This window comes from Phaenicophaeus curvirostris, chromosome 15 (genome assembly GCF_032191515.1).
Source record: "Phaenicophaeus curvirostris isolate KB17595 chromosome 15, BPBGC_Pcur_1.0, whole genome shotgun sequence".
Lineage (NCBI taxonomy): Eukaryota > Metazoa > Chordata > Aves > Cuculiformes > Cuculidae > Phaenicophaeus > Phaenicophaeus curvirostris.
Window position 1 is genome coordinate 20684243 of NC_091406.1, and position 25187 is coordinate 20709429.

Here is a 25187-nt window from a genome sequence, read left to right on the forward strand (position 1 = left end):
TGGCAGCTGTGGCGCCGCGTAGTTGTGACCCTTTCTGGCTTGCAGATGCCTGGATACATGTGGACCTCAGGTTATGGGCGTCTGGCCCTGATGGGGCTGGGGGAGGAGGAGGCCCAGCGTTTTCCTGCTTTGTTTTGCTAATGTCTCTAACAGTGTTCTGGCAGTCTGAAGGTACTGTTGAACATCCTCAATGCAGATCCCTCAAGGGAATCTGTAGGTTGAGGCTGTTATACCTGCTTTTTACTGGCTTTAGATTTGCCACAACTCTCATTCTGCCTGTCTTTTGGTTGGTAAGTTTCAACTGGAGGCTGCACAGTTGTATTCAAAGCTTGTAGTATTCAAATGTACAGTTCCTATCAAATTAATATGCACCCCTTTTCTTGGGCCCATCAATATCTGTCCATGCGATCTAATAGTGCCAGTGGAATCATTGCTGGGCTTTTGGGTTTTTTCTGAAGCATTATTATAATGTGGAACAACAGGTCTCTGGGAAGGGAAGGAGGATGGGGTAAGTTCTTTTGGCAGTGTGCTAGCCCACCTGTGTGCTGTGTCCCTGCAGTGTGGCATGCTGGTTTACCATGGCACTCACAGGACTCAGTGCAGGCTTAGACTGTCCAAGGAGGGACAAGAAGTTGATCAGAGACCAGAGTATACCTATACGAGAAGCTGAAAGCAGTGGGACTGCTCAGCATGGAAAAGGCTCAAGGGGATCTTATTCATGGGTATAAATACCTGATGGGAGGGAATGAAGAACAGGGAGCTGGACTCTTATTGATAGGGTCCAGTGACAAGACCAGAGGCAATGGGCACAAAGTGAAACACAGGAGGTTCCTTTGGAACACAAGACACTGGCACAGGTTGCCCTCTGTGGGCTGTGGAGTCTCCTGTCTGTGGAGATACGCAAAACCTGGCCGGACAGTAGTCTGGGGCAGCCTCCTGTAAATGAAGCAAGCCTGCTGCCGGCTTCAGATGATCTCCAGATCTTCCAATCTCAAAAAGTTCTGGTTCCCATTGGAAAGAGGAGGATTTGTCTTGGGATTTTCGGTAACTTGCTGGTAAGGACACTTGCCTAGAGACCAAGTTTACTCATCAATGTTTCACAGGCTTTGGCCTCTGCTCATCTTTCATGGGGGTGTACTCACCCTGTCGCCATCAGCGTGGCGATTCATGCTGTCACACCAACTCCAGAGCCTCCTGTCAGGCTTGTTGAATGGTGCAGGCACTAATCCAGGCTGGGAAGCCAGAGACCATCTCCACCTCTTTCTCTGTTGCAGTGAATGTCACAAACAGCCCAGAGCTGTTGAGCTGTCCTGGCTGCCCTGGGGTCTGTCCCAGTTCGTCCGTCCTGGCCAGGTCAGTGGCAGAAACCAGGCAGCTTTTAGTCCAGATCACCCCCCAGGAAAGGGAAAAGGGCAATGAAAGAGATAGAGTCTAGCTGGGTTGGAAACTAAGACTGAAACAGCTTTGATGCAACAATAACAACGCAGGGATGATAATAATATTAATAAGAAAATGATAAAATATAAACAAGTGTACAAAACCAGTTCAAACTTCTTGGTAATGTCACTGCTGAAACTTCAGGGCGGGCACAGGGAAGGTACTAGACTGGACTCAGCAGCAGGCAGGAGGTGAGTTCAGGACCTGGACTCAGGATCATGTGGACGGGCTCAGGGACAGACAGACAGGTGATGTCATCCCTGAATGTCAGCTATCAAAGAGGAGGGTCTGACACTCAGGATCCCTAAGCTTTTGTCCTGAGCATGATGTGTATGGCATGGAATACTTTGTTAGCTGGACTGGGTCACCTATCCCCTCCCTGCAGAGGCCACACCTTTGCACCAGCTCTGGAATGGCCTTATTTTCTTAGGAATAGGTGTGTGCAGTGGCCTCTATGAACACCAAGGGCCTGTTACCTTGGTGAGAACTGTCAGGCTTAGCTGAAAAGTCAGAGAAATGTGTTTGCACCACAGAAGGGTGGCGGAGGATGTGGCCAGAGCTACCGAAGTGGTGGCTCTGTCTGAGGGAGTGCAGGCAGTGATTCTGCAGAGGTGCTGCCCAGGCACTGCGCTTCAGGTGGGAGCTGCTCGGGAAGGAGAGGAGGTGCAGGGTTGGTGTGCCTGATGACAGACTGGGCTGGAAAGGAGTGAGGCCAACCTGCACCTCAAATCAAAGCCTAAGCCAGTGCTGTATAGCTCTGCCTTGGCCCTTCAGGTGGTGCCGCTGAAAAGGCTGGATGGCAGAGCGGGTGTCAAAGCTGACATCCCTTGGAACATTGGTGGGACTTGGACTATTTCTCTGAGGCCATTGCCACTACACAAAGGTGTATGGGCCATGCCCGTTGAGGTCGTTCTGCAGACATTGTTGTTGCTGTGACCTGGGACAATGCAGGTGAGCGGCTTGCTTAGGACTGGGCTCTGGCCTTGTTTGCTGCATTTGGAGACAACTGTGGGCTGTGCCTTGCTATCACTTCAGGTTACTTGAACACATCAGTGGGCTGTACAAGGGTCTCTCCAAAGCCCTCATTTTATGGGAAGCTAGAACTTAAGAAGTTCCCAGCAAGAGTCTTTCCCTGCAGTGAATCCAAAAGGAGACTTGACATAGGTGGGCAGACAGGCCAAACTGTGGAGAGGATGTTTTCAAGAACCTTCACACACACACCCCCCGTAGTCTTGGCTAAAATGGTGGATTAAAGCATCCCTGCATTTAGAGCTGATGTAAGATGCCAGAAATATTGTGATGGGGGCCTGGCCAGAGGACCCAGGTAGGAGGAGTGACCATTTGGTGTGAGAGAAAAAGGACCTGAATGAGCTCAAGTCGTAAGTTCAGCTTCCTCTGTAAAAGAGTGAAAATCTCAAGGGTCTACCTCTGAGGAGGACACAGCAGCACAGTGATGCTTCCCACCACTACCACCACATTGACTTGAGTGTAAGCAGGATTTTCCCTGGGAAATGCATGTAGTTTTGGGGTGGCTAACAGGCATTTCTTGCTACTGGGGGGGAGCGGGAGGGGTTGTAAATTCCTAGTCCCCCATGCAGACCACCTTTGGTCGGTGCAAGTGTCCTTTGCTGCTGCAGTCAGGAAAAGGGATGTGCTAGCAAAAGCTGAAGGTGAAGTGGGTCTGCTGCTTTGGACAGTTTGGCTTTCTGCCAGGTCTTCTGCCTTGGAGACAAAGAATCTCATATCGGACTGCTTCAGAGAACTGATAGCACTAGGCATCCTCTGTTCCGATCAGGTCTCTGCTCTGCTTGCAAACCTGTGGACTGGCACAGAGGAGCAGGCTGGGAAATGGGAGAGGGCAAGCAGCTCAATGTTGGAGTGTGTCTGTCACTCAGAGCCCAAGCTTATGCTGAAGGATGTGGGGTTTTGGTGTTAAACTTATGCTAACACAGCTGCAGTTCTGCAGAAGCAGAACCCCAACCCACAAACCAGAGATCTGGTGGCAAGTCCTGTCCTTGAGCTGCCTTCTGCAGCCACGTATGCTGTAGGAACCCACCTGGGGAGCCTCCAGTTTGTATTGCTTTTGCTGAAGTGGATGCATTTTGCACGAACGTTGATGAATGTGTGTGAGATTAAGTCAGGTCTCTAATTTTGTGTTTGTCTGCAAGAGCTTTTTGTTTTTCTTGATTCTTCTTTGCTAAACACCATTTCCCTCCCGCCCCTTGCTCCTTTTTGGCCACTCTATAGAACTGGAACCTGATCCTTGTCCTGGGATGCTTTCAGAGAAGTCTTCTAAAAGAGCTTTCAATGAGGCTTTGTTCAATGGTCTCCTCCGGGAGGGTCTAATCTAGAACGGATGTCTTGAAAAAAGCTCTGTTTTAAAAAAGCTGTTCTACTAATGCTGTGTATCTGTTGTATAGCTGAGCCTTTGAGATGAAGCAGTTGACATCTAAACTCAATCAGGTCCTTGCAGCCTGCGTGGCTGGTCTGGTGAGAGTTACTGTGGCTCATCAGTTGTTGTGGTGTTTCTGAGCAGATATCTGGGAAGAGCTACCGTGTGGATGCTTTCCTTTCAGAGGAGATGACTTTGCTTATTCTAAGGAATTAAGCTAGTCCAAGCAATGCATCAGTATTTCTGAACAATCCTGTGTCTACTTGGAAAGTCAAGGGATTTGCTGTACTTTAAATTTTATGCTTTAAGTTAATTTACTATGTAGGCAAACTGCAAAGTAGGCTCTGATGTTGTGGATTGAAACCAGTGTGATAATGTGTGGAAATAATTACGCCTTATATTTTGATCTTGAGTGGATTGCCCAGATGGCAATAATTACTGTTGAGCTCTCAGTCTGATGGTAAAGTAGGAGTTAATGGGGTGACAGTGGTTTTTTATCTAACAATTTGTAGCCTGCCTGGAGTAGCAATGGACATAGCCTGTCCAGTTGGCCCTTGAAGAAGAATGTCACATGGTTTGTGCTCTATATTAAGGAAAAAGCTTCCTCTGAGATGTAACAGAGAAACAGATTAACCTGAGCGCTTGTTTTGTCACCACCAGTGCAGAAGAGCCGGTGAATCACCAAGCTGTGTTGCAGAGGCTGCTGTTGAAGGATGTGCATGCATAGGAGGAAGAAAATACCTCATTCCAGATAGAACCTCATTTCCTTTCCAGTATGTTTGTTATAGGATAATGTGATACTGACTGGCATAAAGAAACAGCATTGTCTGGTCAGCAGGCATTTCTTGTCTGTGAAAATCAGAGGTGAAATGTAACACTGTCGATAATGACGTGCTTTAAAGAGAAGTGCAAGGAGCCAAAGTCTGAAGTGACATACTAATTTTGAAAGCACCAACTGATATTAGGGATTGCCCAGCCTGATTTCTCCTTCCCTCCCTCTTGATACCCAGCAGCATGATGGCTGAGGCTGTTCCGAGCTGTGCCAAGGGGAGCCAGGCTCTGGCCGTAGCCTGCCTCCCAGCAAAGGCGGACAGAGCTCAGCGTTGCCTCTGACCTATTGTGTGCACAGGGTGGAAATCTCATTTCTGGAGTTGATTACTTGTAGCAAAGCCAACTGCGATAAGAGTAACAGTCACAGTGATGCTGCCTGCCTCATAATGTTTGGCCAGCTGCAGGAATAAAGAGGTCACCCAGATACGGGCACTGCCTACTGCTAGAGCAGTGGATTTCCACAGATCTCCATGTGGAAAGGATGGGTCCAAATCACTCTGGTAAGGTGCTTCGATGCCTTGCAGTGATTATGCCCTTGCTTCTGAATCTGTGGCAAGCTGAGCCTTCCCCAGCAGCAGCTTATTTGGAGGGCAGCACGCAGCAATTCCTGCAGGTTAGCTTTTCACGTAGTCTGACAGAGAATTTAGTGTAACCATTACTGTACCTTCAGGACCTGCAACTCTAGACAGCTGGTGTCCTGCCAAAATAAATATCACTTGGCTGTTGTCCTATTACCTGCTTCTCATGCCACAGTGTGTACTGTGTGCGCTGAACCCCAGGACTGCTGCATCCCTCCCTATGTCCCTGGCTGCACAAGTGGGGGAGGGGGGCAGGGGGGGGCCTGTCTGGCCAGGGGTAGCGTCTGACTTCTCCCCTCCCTTGTTGCTTCTCACCCCAAGGAGGGGATGATCTGAGAAAAGCCTGGTGCAAAGGAAAGGATTTCCAGATTCAGGTCCTGCGTTTGAAGACATGCTTCAGACACATTGGCTAAAGGAGGCAAAGGCTGGCTCTGTAGTGGCCGGAATCAATGAGGTTGCTGTTCTGGATGGGGCTTATCAGCCAGGCACCCAGCCTGCATGAGAAGCAGATTGTGTGAAGCCTTTTTCCAGCTCTGCAGACACTGCATGGGAGGTGGTACTGGGGCACTGGGAGGAATGCCTAAGGAGAGCCTTGATGCCCCGAGTGCCTCCTCATTTTCCAGTGTTCCCTTTGCTTCTAAACAGTCCTTTCTCCCTCCTCTCTGTCACCCAGAACACTCTCGCTGGCCCTTGTCAGACCAAGTTAGTGCTGTGTCAGTCCTGAGCCAGGTCCTGTTTGAACCTAGGACTCATGCCAATTTTTAACGAAAATGCTAAGGAACATGCTGTTCTCAGCCCTGCAATTGAGTTGGTGGAAAATGCTCTAACAGTAAATTAAGATTTGACTGATTATAAAAAATGTTAGAGTTCCCACATTCTGTAATTCTGTGAGATCTCTGCATCTATAAAGTCTAGAGGAAAACTGAAGGATCTGAACCCCTGACTTTCTGGGCTTTTGAGCTCAGGGGAAGCTGGTTTTATGTGAGACACATCTCCTGTACACTTCCTAACCTGTGTGCTGGGCTCTGCAGTGCTATGGAGAGCTGGCTGATGTTGTGTAGAGACTTGAGCACTGGCTGCATCAGGTATGTTTTTCTCTATAAGAAGTTTGCATAGCCCCGCTTTTTAGAGATGTTGAATCCTTCTTGGGCACATCCATGCTGTGTAAATGCAAAGGAGACAGGCTGAGAGAGTTGGGATTGTTCAGCCTAGAGAAGAGAAGTCTCTGGGGAGACTTGAGGGCAGCCTCCAGTACCTCAAAGGGGCTACAAGAAAGCTGGGGAGGGACTTTTTACAAGGGCATGTAGCGGTAGGATGAGGGGGAATGGCTATGAAGGAGAGGGGAAGATTTAAAATTAGACTTAAGGAAGAAATTATGCACGATGAGAGTGGTGACACATGGGCCCAGATTGCCCAGAGAAGAGTGGTGGCTGTCCTTGGAGGTGTTCACAGCCAGGTTGGATGGGGCCTTGAGCAGCCTGATCCAGTGAGAGGTGCCCCTGTCATGGTAGGGGGGTGAAACTGTGTGGGCTTGAAGGTCCTTTCTAACCCAAACCATTCAATGATTCTATGGGTATCACTGCCTTCATCTCAAAGATCTTTGACTCCCATCCCTGTGTGCTCACCTATTTTCTTTGCAGCTGAGCTCAGGGCTGGGAATCTGTGTGCTTTGTGATTGGGCATATCCCATGCTCACAGCACAAGCAGTGAGTGAGGAACAACTTCGCCCTTGTGTGAAACGCAGCCAGCATTGGCTCTGGAAAGTGCTCACTTGGCAGGCATGGATGGTCATTTCCCTGAAATGTGTTGCCTGTTCAGCTCCCTGAAAGCTGAAACAGCTCTCTAGGGTGATCATAAGGGCTGCTAAAACTCACAGGAACTGAAAGGCAGGAATTTTCCTGACCTGCTGGCTGTAGTCTCACAACCACAGAGGAGGGGCAGGTCCGATAGAAGCGTGGGGAGTTCTGGATCAGCCACTGCCGGAGCACCGGCTGAAATCGGGGCTGGGTGAGCAGTAGCAGCCTGGTGGCAGGGTTGATTCGCAGGTGGAACCACCCAGACTTCCTGGCAGTTTGCTTCTCCAGTGCCTGTTTTTTGCTCAGGTGGCTCCAGCAGCAGTTTGTGTTTGACGGTGGGGATTGTGAAACTTGCTTTGAGCATTTTGCAGCCTGGGAACATTTTTGTTTGGAAGTACGTTGTGATATTTCCATCTGGCTCTGACCAGTATCTGTTTCAGAAGCGTGCAAAGGTATTTCCTGAAATTTGAATGTGGTGTCAGCAGAAGGAATTGGGGAGCTGGGGAGTGTGACATGACGAGCTGTTCAGCATGAGGAAACATCTCCCGAGGGCAGACAGAATAATTAAATGCTTTTCTTGCCAAGGGAATTAGAGCTCATCTGTGCCCAGGCTCTGCCCTGCAGGCTTTGTGGGCAGAGGAGGAGGCTGGAATGGAGAGGAGCCTTGTTGGCAGCTCACACAAAAGCTTTAGTTGAAGTCTGGGGTCCCCGTGCCCCAGTCACACAGTCTCTTCTCCCCTACTTGCTTTCTGCACGGGATTTACTCCCAGACTCATGGCTGGTAAGGGCTGGGTGTTGCTGGGCTTGGAGCCCTGCAGTGTGCACCTGCCGAGGGGCTCAGTGATGCTTGATTGCAGGGCACTGCCGCCTATGCGTCCCTTGTGCTGACTTTCCCTTCTCTGCCCTTTAGACTGAACAGAAAGACTTCCAAAGGACTCTGGGGGAAGGTTTCGATGGTAGAACAAGGTGCACACACTGACCTCACTTAGCAATCTGCTGCAGGCAGCACTTAACCCTGCCAGAAATTATCTATAAACCAGTGCCATTCAGTTTTAAGCCAGACTGCCTGCTTGCTGGCTGGACAAGAGAAAACAAAGCTCTTCATGCAGAAGTGGCTTGTGATAATAAATATTTTATTCACGTGTGCGGAAAGTCTGGTTGGTCCCTTCTGTGTGCTTCCTCCCACACAGGAAGGTTGTGGTATGAATTAGTACTTCTGCTGTGGGCAGAACTAGTGAACCATGATAACCTGATACCATGGGAAGAGCTTCTAGGCTGCAGGAGGTGGTGAGCTGCTTGTTGCTGCATCCTGTAGCTTCAGGCCTCGCCTGATTATAGAAGCTCTGTAAGGGGCTTGTCTGTGCGCAGACCTGTGTGCTTGGTCTGTGTGAGCACAGGGCTGGAGCTGGGGAAGTAAACCTGAAGACTTACTGCTTTTCCCGTGGTCCCAGCCCTCTCTCCACAGGCAGAGGAAGGAGTACCCCACACCAGTAAATCAGTACCTTGACAGGGATGTCTGAGCCTGGGCCAGGATGGGCCAGTTCTGTCATCAAAGCCGGAGTCTTTGTGCCACACTCCTTGGAGACCCGGTAAAGCACTGCGATAAGGAGCACTGCAGTCTGAGGTCACAGGTTTAGTTTCTACCAAACCAGGTGAAAAGTACTGCTCATGCCTTTCCCTCCTGGAGCTAATGATTAACATATCAATTAGGTATGAGAAGAAACAAAATGTGTATGCTTAAGATAAAGTAGACTGTACATGAAATAAAATGGTATTGTAGTGTTTGTTCTCTAACCAGAGTAGGAGTTGTTTGCACTGGCCCGTGCTGGTACTGTGTGGTTACAGGGAGTGCTGCTGTTTTCCGAGTTAGAATGAGTCACTGGGGTCTGTGCTCTAAATTGCTGATTAGAAGATGGGAGGGTCTGCTCAGCTTACACCCTTTCCCATCCTGGTTTATTAAAAACAATGAAAACATCAAAACTTAAGCCTAAACCTGAATGCTGTCTAATGCCTCTGCGGGATACCACCCTTGTTTCTCTTCTCTATCACACCACCAGTCCCAAAGCGCTAGTGGGCTTCTGCTCAGAGTGGCAAGGTCCTGGCGTGCTGTAGGGATCTTTGGAGTGCCCGACCTTGGGCGAGGGAGGCACAAAGCGGCTAAGGCAGTCCCCAGGAACCCCACAGCTTTAGCTTGGAGGCACTCAGGCTACTGACAAGGAGCACACAAAGCCAGCAGTTCCCTTAACAGACATGAGTTGGATCGGGGTTTTGTTGGCAGAGCTATTCCAGTAGCAAACCTGATCTCTGTTAATGGAAAACTGCTGCTTGCAGTGAGCTGGGAAGGCGCTGGGTGGCTGCATCATTGATGTGTTGTGCAAGGATTCCTAACAAGTGATTGCATGAGGTTTGAGTAAGGTGCTTCAGGTTCTGTTGTGCAGTCTTTTACTGTGCTGTCCACAATACGCTGTGCATTTAAAGCAGCGCCAATACTAGGCTGGGAGAGTGAATAAAGGTGCTACCATGCACTCTTGATTTCCTTGGGCGCCTCTGTTGCTGTGTGTGTGTGTCAGTGCTTTGGAGCTGATGTTCAGTTGCAGTTTCCAGCCTCACAGGACCGGTATAGGGTGTGTCCAAGGAGAGGTTGGGCTTGGAGCAGGTTGTCTCACCCTCTTTTGAACCGTGTTTTTCACGTGTGCACTTTGGCCCCTTTATGTGAAGAGCTGACCAGCCTCCACCCTCACTGCTCTTGCCTTCCCCTGTGAAAGCCCCACGCCCAACTGGCTGACAAGAAAAGCTTCTCAGCATCAATGCTGTACAGCCGTGTTTAAAGTTTGTCCAGCAGTCTGTCTGGTGACAGCGACAGAGCTACAGCTTCTGAAGCACTGAAGAAGCTGCAAGGAAGTGATCATTAAACTCAAACTGTAAGGGCAAGGTGGTGGGTTTTATTTAGACTATTGCCCAGATGCTCTCCAAGTCCGAAGACTTCACCAGTGACTGGATTTCCCCTCCAGCTGCAGCAGTGGTTGGCAGGTGGTCCCAGGAGCTGATGGTGGCAGAGACTCTTCCTTCCTTTGGGAGAGGAGCTCCGTAGTGGAAGGCAGTGGCTTCTCAAACGTGCATTCCAAATAGTCATCTTTGGGGCTTTGCTTGAACGTGGCAGCTGGATGGGTTTGGTAAAGAGATCACAGCTTGTTCTCAGAGGGTTCTGGAGACAGGTGCCACAGCATGCTGCTGTTTGAAATGACTTCCAGCTTTTAGCAGAAGAGGGTGGAAGGAGGTGGTCTCTTTCCAGTGCTTTTTCACTGTTCCTAGCAGAAAGGTGCACCCCCACCCCACAGTGAGTTCTGAGAAGGTCCTTACGTGGCTGCTATCCCTCGCTGTCCCCTCTCCTGTCCCAGTCCTGCCCTGGATTGTTGGTGGGCAGCGACAACCCTGTGTATCCGCCAGCTGGGTGCAGCCCTGCCCAGGAGAAGCTGCCAGCAGTGCCACACAGGCAGCCGAAGGTGCCGGCTGCGGGGGCGGAGCGGTGCCCGCGCCACTGTGACCCACTTGTGTGGAGAGGCAGCATCCCATGCGTGTCAGCTGAGCAGCCAGGCCGGGAAAACACCAGCCTCCCACTGCACAGACCCAGGTTCAGAAAAGCCACTTTGTTTAATATTGAAGCAAGTGTTTGGTAACACTGCTTCATACACGTGTTGAACATGCTGTGTCACTATGGCCTCGGCACTTGTCTGGAGTTTAAAACTTCTTACCAATTAATCATAAATACTTCAGGGAGACTCCTCTGCTGTGCCTGTAGCTGTGTACAGATTGCTGTGAACTGCACAGGGCAGCATCCATCTCAGGTCTGCTCTGGGGTGGGGAAGGTTCCATAGATCCATCCTCCAGCAGAGTACACGGTTGCACTCGATTTCACTGATGCCATTGGAAGTTGCTGACAAACCAGCAACCTCCTTTACTGGTCTGTGTGCTCCCACGGAGGACTCGTCCATGTTGGTGCACCGCTTGACAGCTTGAGTCCTCTGCACGCTCAAGTGTTACCCTTTGGTAACTTGGCTACCAGAAAGCCACGTTGCTCCAACAGGGAAAGGCAGGTGGGGTGGAACCTCTTCCCTGGATGGTGCCTTGGCTGCAGACACGCCTGCCTTCAGCCAGGGTGAAGATGGGCTGACTGGGGTGTCTGACACACGGCTCTGTCCTCCGGTCCGCGATGCACATAGCCATGGCGCAGCCAGAGCAACTGGCTGGAGCTGCCAACTATGCCAAATGCAGGTACCTCAGCGCTCCAGGCTCCCCATCCTCAGGCCAGTGCTGCCAGCCAGAGAGCCCACTCAGTCTCAGCTTCTCCAGCAAGGGAGCCGAGGGGATGCCAGGCAGTGGAACCTCACCCCCGCCACAAGGTTTGGGAGTGTTACCTGCGGGCGAGCTTCTTCTGTGGCAGGGAGGGGTGTCGGGTCCCCAGGTTTCACTCAGTCTGAAGTTGCCAAGACTTTGCTCTGAAGCCAGTTCTGTGGTTTGTGTCCTTGCTGGTGTTCTCCAGAGGTCAGAGACACCCTGCAGCCCCCAAACCACCAGGAACTGGTGCTTACCTGAACATCCTCCCAGCCCCCTTCTGCTGAGCAGCTCTGGATGTCTTGGGGTGCTGGGCCGTCAGGTTGGGGTATGGCAGTGCTCTGGCAGCAGGAACCCTTCTCAGTGGCTCCAGAGGACAGCTTGAACGGCACCTGACAGCTGGTTGGAAACCAGAGCTACCTCAGGGTTCCAGGGCACCTGGCTCAGAACTTTCCTGAGCAGCCATGGGAACAGAACCCTTCATTGTTCGCTCCAAGGGATGGAAGGAGCCAGCGAGCATCCCCTCCCAGCTGGATGCAGGCAGGAGAGCATGGCCAGTGCCCCATTCTGGTGAGGAGCTCTTTTCCATCTCTGCCTCCATGCTGTAGTCTTACACAGGAACATGTTCCTGGAACATTTGGAACGTGTTCTGACTTTGCTCGTTCTAGCAGGACCTTCTCAGGGGACACAAAGGCACCAAAGAGTTTGCTGCTTGCTCAGAGCTCCCAGATCCAGCAGGGAAAAAAAAAGCTGGAAGGTTTTTCCCAGCCTGAAACACACCAGTGCCTCCTTCAGTCCTTGCAGGCTGAACTTGTTCTTTGCAGCTCTGCCTGCTACTTTCCTCCCTGAGCAGCACATTCATATGATGAGTTGCACAAAGGCGTCGCGTGGCACCAGGGCTTGTGTCCCCTCAGCCCAGTTTGTGAGGCCAGACAGCAGGGCTGGCCTGCTCCCTGCAGAGGACAACACCGCTCCGGCAGGAGAGCGAAGGAACGATCAAATGTCAGTTTGTCTGGCTGCTCTGGACAGGGCAGGGAAGGGAAGCAAAGCTGTTTGAGCAGCTCTGCTAAGCCAGCTTCTCCCCTGACAGCTGAGCCCAGGTCCTCTCTCCCCGCTGCGGGGCAGGTGGTGACAGCTGGATCCACACACCCTGGCCCAGCCGCTCAGTGACCGCTCGTGCTGCCTGGTGGGGTACGGGACACCTCACCAGGCAATGGGCTGTGACAGGGAGTTTACAGGGCTTCATGATTCTGAACTTGAAGCCTCTGCGAGTCTTCCATGTGTGGTTCTGAGTGTAAGTAGGAGGGAAGGGCCTGACCAAAGTCCTGTCTGTGCTGGGACAGATCCCGTCTGCATGGGATGGGTCTGCGGTCCCTCCTTTCAAAGGGATCAGACAGGCTCTCTGGATCCCAGGGGCAGGAGGAGGCATGGGTGCTGGGCTCCCCAGTCATTGACCATGTTTTGTGCTCTTTGCTGGCACAGCCGGGCTGCTGGCCCCGGGGGAGGAGGTTGTGTGGCTTCCCCCACTGCTGCCCAGAGCCCACAGGGCCCTGCCTCTGCTCCAGAGCCAGGTTTCCAGCAGGTCCCGATCTGCTCCATCCTGGAGGTGCCTGCTTTGACTCTTCAGGGGCTGCTGCAGGCAGAGAGCACCACGGCACCTCTCCAGCTCCAGCGCAGCCCATCACAACACTGCCACGTGCTGCCACCTCCTTCTGGAACTGTCTGGAGGGAAGACTTCCACCCAGGCGTTCCGGGAGCAAAGGCACGACAGGCTGTGACTGAATGCTGGCAGGCGGCTGCGGAGCCCTGCGGGGAGGGAGGGAGAGCGGGGCTTTGCCAGCACCGTGCAGCTCCTCTGCAGCCGCCCTCTGCCTGCGCAGGTGCCTTCTGGTGTTGTTCCCATGTGCACCAGGGAGTCTGTGGGGACTGAGGAATGGGCTGTCTCTGAGGGCAGGTACTGGGGGGCTCCTGGGCCGTTCCTCCCGCTGCCCCACCACGGTGGTAGCAGGATTTTGATGCCATGTCAGCCAGAGCACATTGTCCTGTACCCGTCACTCCTGAGAGACTGAAAGCAGTGAAGGGGGTAATATTTTTTCCGAGCACAACACAAGCTTGTGGAAGGACCTAGCTGATGACAGCAACCATCTCCACCTGCCAACACCACACATTCAGCTGCTCCGCTTACAGCACTGGCTGCCTCTTGGGTCAGGCTCCCGTAGGAGGGCATGCTTCCCATGCAGACCACAGCAAACAGATCCCACAGAGTTTTAAGGCAGGAAGGGCAAAGGCCTGGCTTCTTGCTCCTGTGGCTCTGGGTGGGATTGTCAGTGAGGAGGAAGCAAAGGTGAAGTGCTTGTCTGTCCCAAACAGGCTTCAGGGACTGCCAGGAAGAGCCAGCAGCACACCGGCGTCAGACAGGAGATGCTGCTAGGAGAGCTTCGTCACAGCCTGCAGCTCCCTCCTGTGCTTTCGGCAGCCGGCACTGTGCAGCAAATCCCAACAGCCTGCTGGGAGCCCCTGGGCAGCTCTCCAGTGGCAGAACTTATCTGGTTCCTGTTCACAAAGCGCTGCCCTGAGCCTCTGGGGTGGGATCCGGGCATGCACCGCTTGGCAGGGCAGGGGGCTGGGGGCTGCGCTGCCTCGCCTGGCAAGAGCTGGTCGCACCTTGGGTGCTGAGCAGGCAGAGCTGGAAGTGCCCTGGCACACAAGACGGGCACAGAGCTGAAACGACGGGTCCCTCCCTGACTTCCTCGGGAGGCAGTTCAGTGCGTGACAGGGCTGGAGCAGGGGCAGAGAACAGCCAGCAGTGCTGCTCTGAACAGACGGGCTGGTGAACTGCAAACGCATCTGTAGCCGTGAAACTGGGATTTCCTGGAACTGCCCTGGGTGCCTGTCCAGCCTCCTGCTGGCAGCAGGTTCTTGTCATCTTCCCTGTGCTAAAACTGCACATGGAAGTGACCCAACAGCAAGGAATCAGCCCACTTGTTCTCCAAGACAACTGGCTGCTGATCTTGATTCCCTTTGCCCAGAGCCTGGAACTACCTTCTGCATCACCGAACAATCCCTCTGACAATCGGTGTACCCGGAACGTGGATGACTTCAGGGCGGGCATGGGCTCTGCTGGGGCTGCAGGGGAACAGCCCCGGCCCGCAGGCGTCACCTCCCTGCCAGCAGGCATGGACACGGCTCCAGCAGGAGTGGCAGAGGAATGGCTGTGTGCGGGAAAGGGAAGGGGGTGTTTTAGCATTTGTTCCTCACTACTCGAATCTCATCTAATCAGTGATAAATTACTTTTCTCCAAGCTGAGGGCGTTTTGCCCATGATGGCAATAGGTGATGAACCTCCCTGTCCTTACACAACCCTTTTCTCACCTTCCCTGCTGAGGACGGGCGGTGAGAGAGTGGCTGGGTGGGAGTTCGGTTGTTAGCCACATCTGTCCTGCCTCGCACAGGATCCCCCAGCACTCCAGGGGCCACAGGAGCGCAGAGGCCCTGCCAGCACCACTGCCTGGGTGCGTCCTGCCTCGGGCAGGGCCAGGGCAGGCACGGGCGCTCTGTTCCAGGGACCTCTCGCCACGGGGCTGCTGGAAGGCACGGGGAGGCTCCCTCAGAGCAGATGCCTGCCAGGCTGAGCCTGTTTCGCACAGTAACTGTATGCGATGCTACAGGAGGCTGAGCCTGGCAGCTTTGTTGAAATTGGTGCACAGTCCCAGCAGCCTGGGTCTGGCTGCAGAAAGAGGAACTGCCCACAGGGACCCTTCCCACCTGAGGCCATGGTGGGAGCCATGGTGGGAGGGGGCAGCGGGTCCCCACGCGGTGCCGTGGTGGCAACGCGGTGGCCCTCACGGCTGTGGCCTCATCCCTGCGGTGAGCGGGGTCCCGGTGGCTGCGCGGGTTGTGCCGGGCGCTGCGGGTGCTGCAGGGCAGCTCTGACTGATCTGTGCTGTCCCCGCAGTGTACGTCGTGGAGGAGCGTCGCAGGGATGACACAGGCGAGAGCGCGTGCCTGACGGCGTGCTGGACGGCGCTGTGCTGCTGCTGCCTCTGGGACATGCTGACCTGAGCGCCCCGCTCGTGCCCCACTGCGGCTCCCACCCCTGCCCCACCGCTTCCGTTACTGCAATCACCGCTCTGCTTTGCACAGCCAAGGGTTCCGTCTGTCAGTCCGAGTGCCTCGCGGGGTGGGGGGCGCTCCTTTATTGTAGTAAAGGAAAAAAAAAATCCCTTTTTAACGTTTCTAAGACTTTTGTTGTAACTTTGACGAACGTACTCAGGGCGCATTTCAGCCCAAGGTGTTCTGATGAAATGTCTGTTTATCAGTTGAGATTTTCCTAGTCCCAGACATGGAGACATATGCAATAATTAAAGCCAACAGTTGATTTTCTTCACTAGATCCCAGCTGTTTCAATAAATCTGTCCCGTAGAGGGTGCGCTGCGACCAGCACTGCCTGTCATCGGCCTCCCGCATGCGCTGCCTGCAGCAGCCATGGAGGACGTGGCCGCACGCAGCCGTGCTGGCAGGATCTGTGCCTCGCCTGGGCCCAGGATGCCTGGCTCTGCCCTCCCCGGCGCCGGCAGGATTTGCTGCAGCAAACGGGTGCTGTGAGCACGCATCAGGAGGGCAGCACCTGTGCCGGACACCACCAGCCCCTGTCACACACAGGACAGCTCCGCTGGGTTTCCATCCACTGCGTACTCAGAGCTGGACATACAGGTCCCTGTCTGGGACCGAGGCCTCTCCGGCACATCCAGAGCTGGGGCACGAAGCTGCTGTGTGTGCGCCAGCAGTGATGGGGGGACTGATCCTGCTCCAGGGTGCTGAGCAGTGATCACCATCTCCTGCTGCAGAGCACGGGCTGGAGGGGGGTAAATTAATGAGCAAGAAGAAACGAGGTCATGGATTAAATGCCAAGGGTTCCCAGCTGCAGCCATCCCCGCACGCCGTCAGCATCCCTCTGCAGGGCGGGGAAGGCTCCCAGCCAGCTGCCCGCCCCCCCGGGAGCAAAGCTGGTCCTGGTGGGCTGACACACACTGGAGATCCTCCACGGAGCTTGTACCCCTCTGCAGCAGCAAGTCCTGCCCCGCTGTGCCTCCCGGGCAGGACAGCAGCCAGGGGCTCAGCAGAGCGGTCCCGGCTCAGCCCACCTTGGCCAAGGAATGAAAGCGGAGCGTTCGGCTGCCCTGCGCCGTGCCCATGGCTGCCCCCTCGCCCCATTCCCCCGCCTCTCATCCCAGCATTGCCCCGTGCTGCTCCCTGGAACGGCCTTGCCGAGCAGGAGCGAGCACCAGCAGGACGGGCTGAGGCTCAGCCCAGGGCGGTGCGGGGACGTCCCTGCCCGCTGCCCCAGCACCAAGGGGGCAGACACTGCCCCAGGTCACCCACCCCCGCGCGCTGGCTGGGAGCTGCCAGGCATCAGCACGTGAAGTGCCTCGTGTTTGGCACTGGGACAAGGCTCCTCACTGCAGGAGACCCAGCAGGAAGGAAGTCCGAGTGATGCCCTGCCAGGCCATCCCAGCCCGAGCACGGGGTCCGCCAGCACCCCGAGCCCTGGAGGAGCACGCGGGCACCACAGCACGGGACCCAGCCCATGGACACAACGAGGCACCACCACTTCTCCAGCCTTTCCCAGGCTTTCCCCACAGAGCTTCAGTGCCCCCAGCAGTGCTCCAGATCACCTTGCAGAGGTTGAGAGTTGATGCCTGGAGCTGGGACACGTTGTGGGATGCAGGGAAAAGCTGTTTGGACCTGCACAGGGCTTGCTAGGGGGTGTTTGGCAGAGGAGCCTAAGACAGAGGTGATTTAGGGAGGAACAACTGTGGAAAAGCAGTGACATTTGGGGCCGACTGATTTGGAATAAATGTCCAGCGAGTCAGTCCTTGTCCAGCGCTGGAACAGCACAGTCCATCCAGTCCCATCAAACCCCTCTCAAACCCTGTCCTGGGTGAGGGCTCCCTGCTGAGCGTGCACTTACACATGCAGGATGTGAGAGCACCTGGGGATCAGCTCGCAGGACATTTGTCCGTGGGGCAGGGACGGCAGCCAGTGCAGTTGAAGCCGTGACGGCTGGTAAGTTGCCAACCTGGAGTGGAACAGTGGGCGCTGGCAGTGGGGCCTGCCTGCTCCTGCCCAGCTCCAGGACCACAGGGAGCTGCTGGAGGGAGAGATGTCCCTGACAGCTCCAGAGGCAGGAGCCGTGGAGGCCGGGCTGGTGCACTGTGAGCATGAAGCACTGGGTGGCACTGGCCCTCCACGAACTGGCTGCGTGCTGGGGCTCTTCAGTCCAGGAGGGAACCAGGACCTGGCACCGCCAGAAAAGAGTAAATGAGAACCCATCGGCATCTTTCCGAAGTGCAAGGGCTATGTCTGCTTGAAAGCAAAGCAGGATTGTAGACCCTCACCCCAACTCCCAAATCCCCTTCCCCACTGCCTCCCATCACGTCCCTGCTGCGCAATGCTGCAGCTGAGGGCAGGAGAAAAGTAGCTCAGGCTTCTCAGCAGCGTTTTATTGGACTGCCCAAACCCACCCGGAGCGGGAAACCGCACGGCTACTGTGCCCTTCGAGCCATCAGCATCTCCCGGATGTTGTCTTCTGCCTCCTTCATGCTCCGCTCCAGGTACGACTTCTTCTGCTGCAAGACAGAAAACCCAGAGGAAATTTAGAGCCTGGCCGGGCACTGGCAGCGCACGCCGAGGCACTGGGGCCACACACTGCCCGCCTGGGGCACGCACGGCCCTGCAGCTCTCCTGACCGGAGGGCAGGGGTGGGGCATGTCCAGAGGCATCCGGCACCGTTAATAGTCAGCCTGAACAACGCTCAGACAGACTGGATTTTGTTCCCTTCTCCTTGGAGTTGCCAGGGCTGTTGCAACAGCAGAGCTGCAAAACCGGGATACTGTAACTGCAGCAAGGAAGGACAAGGAATCAGATCCTGTAATGCTTGGAGCCTAGAAGGGAATCATTGTGCCAAGGCCTCCTTATGGGGACAACGGCAAAAATCCTTTAGCACTGGGGTGAAAAGGGCTTTTTCCCAGCTGGGGTGGTTTTCTAAACCCAGACTCTCCATTCTATCAGAAATTCCCTGGCATCATCACCGAATCCATGTGTTTCCTTAATCATCTTTAATTAGGCTCATCTTGGCAGGGAGGCAGCCCCAAACTGTGCATCCCAAGACAGGAATTCAGTATGCAGCGTTTTTTCCTGCTCGTCTGGGTGCTCCTAGGTGACTGGAAAAAATGGTGCTTAGCTCTTTGCACTATTTTCTCTGGGTTCCTGAACAACAGACACAACAGTCCCCAGTGGAGGCCAAGCGGGTGGAAGGCGTTGCTGCGGGAGCGCAGGCTGCTCTCGCTGCTGGCCCCAGCCCCGCTCTGCCAGCAGCAGGGAGGGCACCGCTCTGAGGGTGTTTCGGTACAGACCCTCCCGCTCTCAGGGCGGTGGGAGAGCCAGCCATGGGGCCGGACCTGCTCTGGCATGGGCTGGTTGTCCTCACAAGGCTCCTCTCAAAAAGGCTGTGGGCACCGCTGCAGTGTGACACTCTTGGATCTTGCGGTGGGCATGGCCACACGCCAAGCACCTTCCCATGGGCCAGCAGCTCCATGGAGCTCAGTACCAAAAAGCATTGGCAGGATTATTGTTAAACCTCCAACCTAGAGCATCCCACCCAGGCTCCGCTCATCCCTCACCAGCCCCAGGCAGAGGAGCCCTGCATGGTAGGACCACCCTCCAAAGCCCAGGCCAGTGAAAGGGGGCCAGCGGTGTCCCCAGCAGGGGAGGAAGACAAAGGAAACTGTGTGGCTCCGGGGCGCTTCCCAGAGCACAGCAGCATGCGAGGGTGCAGGCTGCATCCCAGCCGGTGCAGGCGCCCACCCTCCAGCTGCGAGGCACAGGCCTGGGGGTTGCGTGTGAGCTGAAGGATGCGGCTGCTGCCGGCTGCCGACAGAACTGCAGAGCTGATGCTGTCCCAGCTCCTGCGAGTGCCCAGGGAGCTGGGACCCACTATCCTGAAGGACAATCCATGAGCAGTGGGACTGTGCTGCTGCCATTGCTGCCCCTGCTCCTTCACAGACCTGCCGTGACACTTCAATACACTCAGCTGAAATGTCCACACCATGAGGACATCTCTTCCCGCCCCATTCCCAAACAATGAAGGGCTTTTATTTGAACAGTCAAAGTTACTAGGAACAGCCAGGGCTGCAGGTACGGCAAAGAGCTCCTCATCCTATTCCCGCAGTCCCCGGGGTGCATGGGATCCCTCTCGCTTCCAAGAGCTGCTTTCCAGGACATGGCAAGCAGTGGAGGCAAAGCACAGGTTCCTGTACCACCGCCACGCCGCTCCCGTGCTGCCTGCCCAGATGGAGAGGTATTTTACACCAAGGAACGGAATCTGAAAGCTGTGAGGGGAGACAGAGCCTGGAAAGCCTGTTGGGCTCCAAGCTCCACAGAGCTCTGCTGGCTGCAGAAGGGAGCAGCAGCAGACCTGGTTTCTCTTTGTGCATTTGTCGCTAAAACATTTTCTTTGACACAATCAAATGAGTTATGAAAGGGCTCTGGCTGCCTGTCTACTCCCCAGCCCTCGTGCCCAGGAGGCAGCAGGAGACCTTTCTGGAGAGCAGCGAGGCAGGAGAGCCGGGCAGCCGGGCAGGGCAGCTTCCACATGCAGCCAGAGCGTAGGCTGCGATCAGCAGCTCCATTCTTCCAACATGGTGGGATTTCCAACATCCCATCAGGGAGCTGTTTTGGTTCCTCAGAGTCTAGGGACCCTGAGCACCAACATGGCCTGACTGGTGGCTGTCATGGCCCAGGCGGAACCGCGTTGCCCACTCCTGTGCAGTGCCAGCTCTGCCCCCGTTGTGGGAACAGGGAGCTGGAGCTGCACAGCTCATGGCAAAGGAACGTGGGTTAATGCCTTTCCTTCACTGCAGCATCACCTGAGGTCCCAGATAGGTGAGGATTCAGGGCATTTGCATTTCCCTCTTCTCAGTCATTAGTTTCTGGGAGAAGAGGATCTGGGCTGGTCCTGACGCTTTCACTCCTTTCTGCCAAAAGCAGGTTGCAGGGAGAAGCATCCCTGGGCTCATGGAGCATCCCTTGGGTGTCAGGTGAAACCCTGCACCCACAGCTGGGGGGCTGCCACTTCCTGAGCCCTCCCACAGGCCAGCAGTGCCAGAACCAGCACGGCAGCAGGCTCCCACTCCGACCAACAGCTCTGATCAAAGGGGAGCAACAAGCAGTCAGTCACCACTTTTTCCAAGATGCGTGGCAGAAGCAAGGAGCACCTTCCCAAGAAGCTGCAGCCCAGTTTCTGCTTTGGTAATCACAGAGGAGAGAGCAGGAGCTTGAATACAAACCCCTCCTCACCGTGATTACTGGGGTCTAGACAGGAAACACTGTCTCTCCTGGAGCGCCTTCCCAGGGAGCCACACTATGAGCAATGCAGCTGACGCGCTGCCTACAGAGAGCCCGGTCTGACGGTGCAGCTCGGCGGTCAAAGCCACTCTGGAGGCTGTTCTGGTCTGGCTGGCTCTGCCAGGCTGATGGAATCTGCTCCTGGCAGGAGAAACACTCCTGCGGGCTCCCAAACCCCACCTCCGAGCTTCCCTGTACCTGCACAGCTTTCCTTGGCACTCAGTGTTGACTTGCAGCCCCAGGTAAACCCACATCCTCCAAAGCCACATACTGGCCAGCCCATGTCTGTAAGGTTTTATCTCAGCACTCCATTTGCTCTATGTCTTTTCCTGCAAAGGTGCATTCACTGCTCCAAATGTTCATTCTCTGCCTCCTGTGCCAAGGTGAGTGCAACTACAGCAAATTTCCAGTGCAGTGCCAGAACTGGGCTGCAGGGTTTGGTCCCCTGTGAAATCAGAGGCTGCTGCTGTGACATTATGTCTATACCAGTAACTCCAGTGCTGCCAGCCAGGAGCCCATCAGGAGTTAGTCACAGAATCACGGAATAGATTGCACTGAAAGGGACCTCAAAGCCCATCCAGTTCCAACCTCTGCCATGGGCAGGGACACCTCCCACTGGATCAGGGGGCTCAAAGCTCCATCCAACCTGGCCTTGAACACCTCCAGGGATGGAGCAGCCACCACTGCTCTGGGCAACCTGGGCCAGTGCCTCCCCACTCTCACAGGAAAACATTTCTCCCTAAGATCTCATCTCAATCTCCACTCTTGCAGCTGAAAACCATTCCCCCTCATCCTATCCCTGCACTCCTTGATCAAGAGCCCCTCCCCAGCTTTCCTGGAGTCCCTTTCAGTACTGGAAGCTACCCTAAGGTCTCCTCAGAGCCTTCACTTATCCAGGCTGAACAACCCCAACTCTATCAGCCTCTCCTCATAGCAGAGGTGCTCCAGTGCTCGAGTCATCTCCACAGCCTCCTCTGGACTCGCACCAACAGCTCCATGTCCTTCCTGTGCTGAGGACTCCACAACTGGATGCAGGGCTGCAGGTGGGGTCTCATCAGAGTGGAGCAGAGGGGCAGAATCTGATTCCTCCTCTCCCTGCTGGTCCCACTGCTTTGGATGCAGCCCAGGACACCATTGCCTTTCTGAGCTACAAGTACAAATTTCTGGCTCACATTGAGGTTCTCATCCCGCAGCACCCCAAGTCCTTCACCCCAGGGCTGCTCCCAATCCATTCTCTGCCCAGCCTGGATCTGTGCTTGGGATTGCCCTGACTCAGGACCTTGCCGTAGGCCTTGTTGAACTTGATGAGGTTCGCACAGTTCCCCCTCTCCAGCCTGTCCATGTCCCTCTGGATCCATCCCTTCCCTCCAGCATGTCAACCACACCACACAGCTTGGTGTCACTAGCAAACTTGCTGAGGGTGCCCTTAAGCCCACATGGCACAACACCGGCTTTTGCATGGCAAAGCCACTGACTTCACAGGCAGCAAAACCCATGAGCTGCAGATTCTGAGCCCAAACCCACTCCCCACACCAGCTGCTCCCCACAGCCCCCGCTCCTGACTGAGAAAGGAGCCGTGCTTTGGGAAGGCGAGAGGGTGAAGGTGACACATGCCACTTCTGCTCCCAGAAAAGCACAAACCCACAGGCCAGGCTCTGCAGCGGGGCCAGGCAGCGCCACACAGAACTGGTGTGACCCCAACAGACGCATGTGGCCAGGCAGCGAGGAAGGAAACACGGACAGCAGAGCAGGAAAAGGCTGCTCTGTCAGCCGATGGCTCCTGCTGCACGAGGGGACAGTTCCTCCTCCTGGTTTGCAATTGCCACATCGACTTGTTAAAGATTTATTTACCACCCTGCAAAACACATTACTTGAACGTTATTGAAACTGCAGTATCCAAATGCTGGTGGGGCTGGGGCAGTGAGTCCCACAGGCTTTAGCGGGTTCAGAAACACCGTGTTGTTCCCATGACCCAGGCACAGTAGCGAGGAGGAATTACCTGAGACTGCAGTTCCTGGCAGTTTGTGAGCAGCGTCTCTGCCGCAGAAGCGAGGAAGGGGAGCTGGAGGCACCTTGATGGTGGCTGAATGCATGCAGGAAGGCAGCAGGATTTATAGCTACACATTTCCAGGTGGGCTGCGCACTTCACACACTCTAAAACCAAGCCACTTCCCTGCTCCAGCACAGGACAAGCTCCTGCTCCCCTGTTTGTTTCCACCACAGGCACTCATCGGTTCTTAGCCAACCACTTCCTGGCAGTGAGACCCCTCAATCCCCTCTTGTCCAGTTCTGTCCCCACACTGGAAAGGGGGTGTCACCTGCACTGAGGCATGAGACCAGCACATGGCTACTGCATTCAGTTCTGGAGCCCTCAGCACAGGAAGGACATGGAGCTGTTGGAGTGAGTCCAGAGGAGGCTGTGGAGATGACCTGAGTGCTGGAGCACCTCTGCTATGAGGAGAGGCTGATAGAGTTGGGGTTGTTCAGCCTGGATAAGTGAAGGTTGCTGGGAGATTTTAGAGCAGTTTCCAGTACTGAAAGGGACTCCAGGAAAGCTGGGGAGGAGCTCTTGATCAGGAAGTGCAGGTAGAGGATGAGGGAAACAGTTTTCAGCTGAGAGAGGGGAGATTGAGATGAGATCTTAGGGAGAAATGTTTTCCTGTGAGGATGGGGAGGCCCTGGCCCAGGTTTCCCAGAGAAGTGGTGCCTGCCCCATCCCTGGAGGTGTTCAAGGCCAGGTTGGATGGGGCTTTGAGTGACCTGATCCGTGGGAGGTGTCCCTGCCCATGGCAGGGGGTGGAACTGGATGGCTTTAGGGTTCCTTCCAACCCAAACCATTCCATTATTCTATGGTTCTATGACAGGTCAGTGAGGTCTGGGCCATGTGCAGAAAAGCTGACAGGGTGCAAAACTGAAGAAGATGCCCCCAAAACCCCAATACAGTCAATGCCTCCCAGGCTGTAGTTTCGTTAATTCCTTTAAGCTAATCCTGCTGCCAGCAACAGCCACTTCCCTAGCCAGGAAGAGCTGCAGCAATTGGGAGCAAGACAAACCGCAGGACTGATGATCTGTTTGAAAACTGGCCCAAAAGGAAGTGTTCTCACCTAAATCTGCTTTCTGGAGAAGCTTGCAATGCGAATGGCTGCCTGGCACTGAGACGGAGGCTGCAAACAATGGCTCTGCTCACCAAACGCAATGGGATTTCCAATGCCTTCAGTTAAGAAGCTGTTTTGGCCCCACTTCCTCGAGGTCAAGGGGCCCTGAGCACCCGTGTGGCCTGGTGCAAGGCAGGAGCACTCGTGGCTGTCATGGCCCATGCGGATCCATGCTGGAGGACGAGAACAGCAGCAGAGCTGCCCCCGCCTGGTACCCCTCCCAGCAGCCACTGGGGGGTCCGAAACTGGACTCCGAGGCTTTCCTTCAACCAAGCCTGGCCCTTACTCTCCCCTCCCAATTCTTCAGAGCCTTCCCTCTTCCAAGCCTTCCTAACGCATGTGTGCAGCCGCACCTGACAGGCAACGCACACTGATCTCCCGGGAAGTCTTCCCAGGAGGAAGGGTGGCTGTGCAGCCAACAGCCCCAGCTGCCTCTCCGCATCGCCTCCGGATGGAGCACAAGCTCTTGGAAGCACCAGCTTGACTGGCGGCTATGGCCAGCAGCACCCACAAGCCATCCTTCACTGTGCACGCTCTTTACTGATGCCCTCCAGGGCAGTGAGCCTGTGCCCTGGCACTGTTGGTTACAGCAAAGGCGATGCCATAAATACGCACCCCTGCCATGATCCTGTATCACAGCTCTCACCGGCACTGCGGTCCCTGTCACCGGCAACACTTGCTCCCTGACCAGCTTCACGCTATTTGCTTTTGGCAGCAGCTGTGGAAATACTGGATTTAATGCAAATACATTGACAGTTCACACCCTGACAAAGAAAAGGAGTTGTGGTTAACAGGGGAGGCCCACGGCCTTTTGACATGGCAGGAAGTCACCTCCTGACTGAAGCCCAAGCCTCCCGCCTCCACTCCCATTGCATCACACTGCTCGCAAGGCCAGTGCTTCACCGGAGCAGCTCAATGACGCACCCAGACCTTACATTCCTTGCAGATTAAAAAGCCAGCATCCACAGATTGCACAGCAAGAAAAAGCTATTAATCAGCTCCTCTCGGACACGCTTTCAATGATCAAAGCAATGTGCTTCCCCAGCGCTGTGATTCAGACACCTCTGCCTTCAGAAGGGGCCCGTGAGCCTGAGGAGCCTTGTCTGGAGCTCAGCATGGTGTTTCACAGCGTGCACACCCAAAGCCAGCAGCCAAAACAGCGCTTCTGCTCTCCACAGGGAATCAGCTCACAGCAGCCACAGGTTATTCACACTGTGCTACACCTCATGCACAGGTGTAATTCCTGTTTCAAGCATTGTTTT

At 54.7% G+C, this 25187-nt stretch overlaps 2 protein-coding genes across 4 annotated transcripts in view; one reads left to right on the plus strand and one right to left on the minus strand.

The window, feature by feature from the left end:
* CYSTM1 (cysteine rich transmembrane module containing 1) overlaps positions 1–15757 on the plus strand; it is a 28324-nt gene extending 12567 nt beyond the window's left edge. For all 3 annotated transcript variants that reach the window (XM_069869692.1, XM_069869693.1, XM_069869694.1), the window contains exon 3: positions 15321–15757. In XM_069869692.1, the coding sequence (XP_069725793.1) occupies positions 15321–15427 (107 nt within the window). In that variant the 3' untranslated portion in view covers positions 15428–15757. The remainder of the gene's footprint in view (positions 1–15320) is intronic.
* A 2096-nt stretch (positions 15758–17853) lies between these two features.
* PFDN1 (prefoldin subunit 1) overlaps positions 17854–25187 on the minus strand; it is a 39480-nt gene continuing 32146 nt past the window's right edge. The window contains exon 4 of the mRNA XM_069869691.1: positions 17854–17994. Within this exon, the coding sequence (XP_069725792.1) occupies positions 17911–17994 (84 nt within the window). The 3' untranslated portion in view covers positions 17854–17910. The remainder of the gene's footprint in view (positions 17995–25187) is intronic.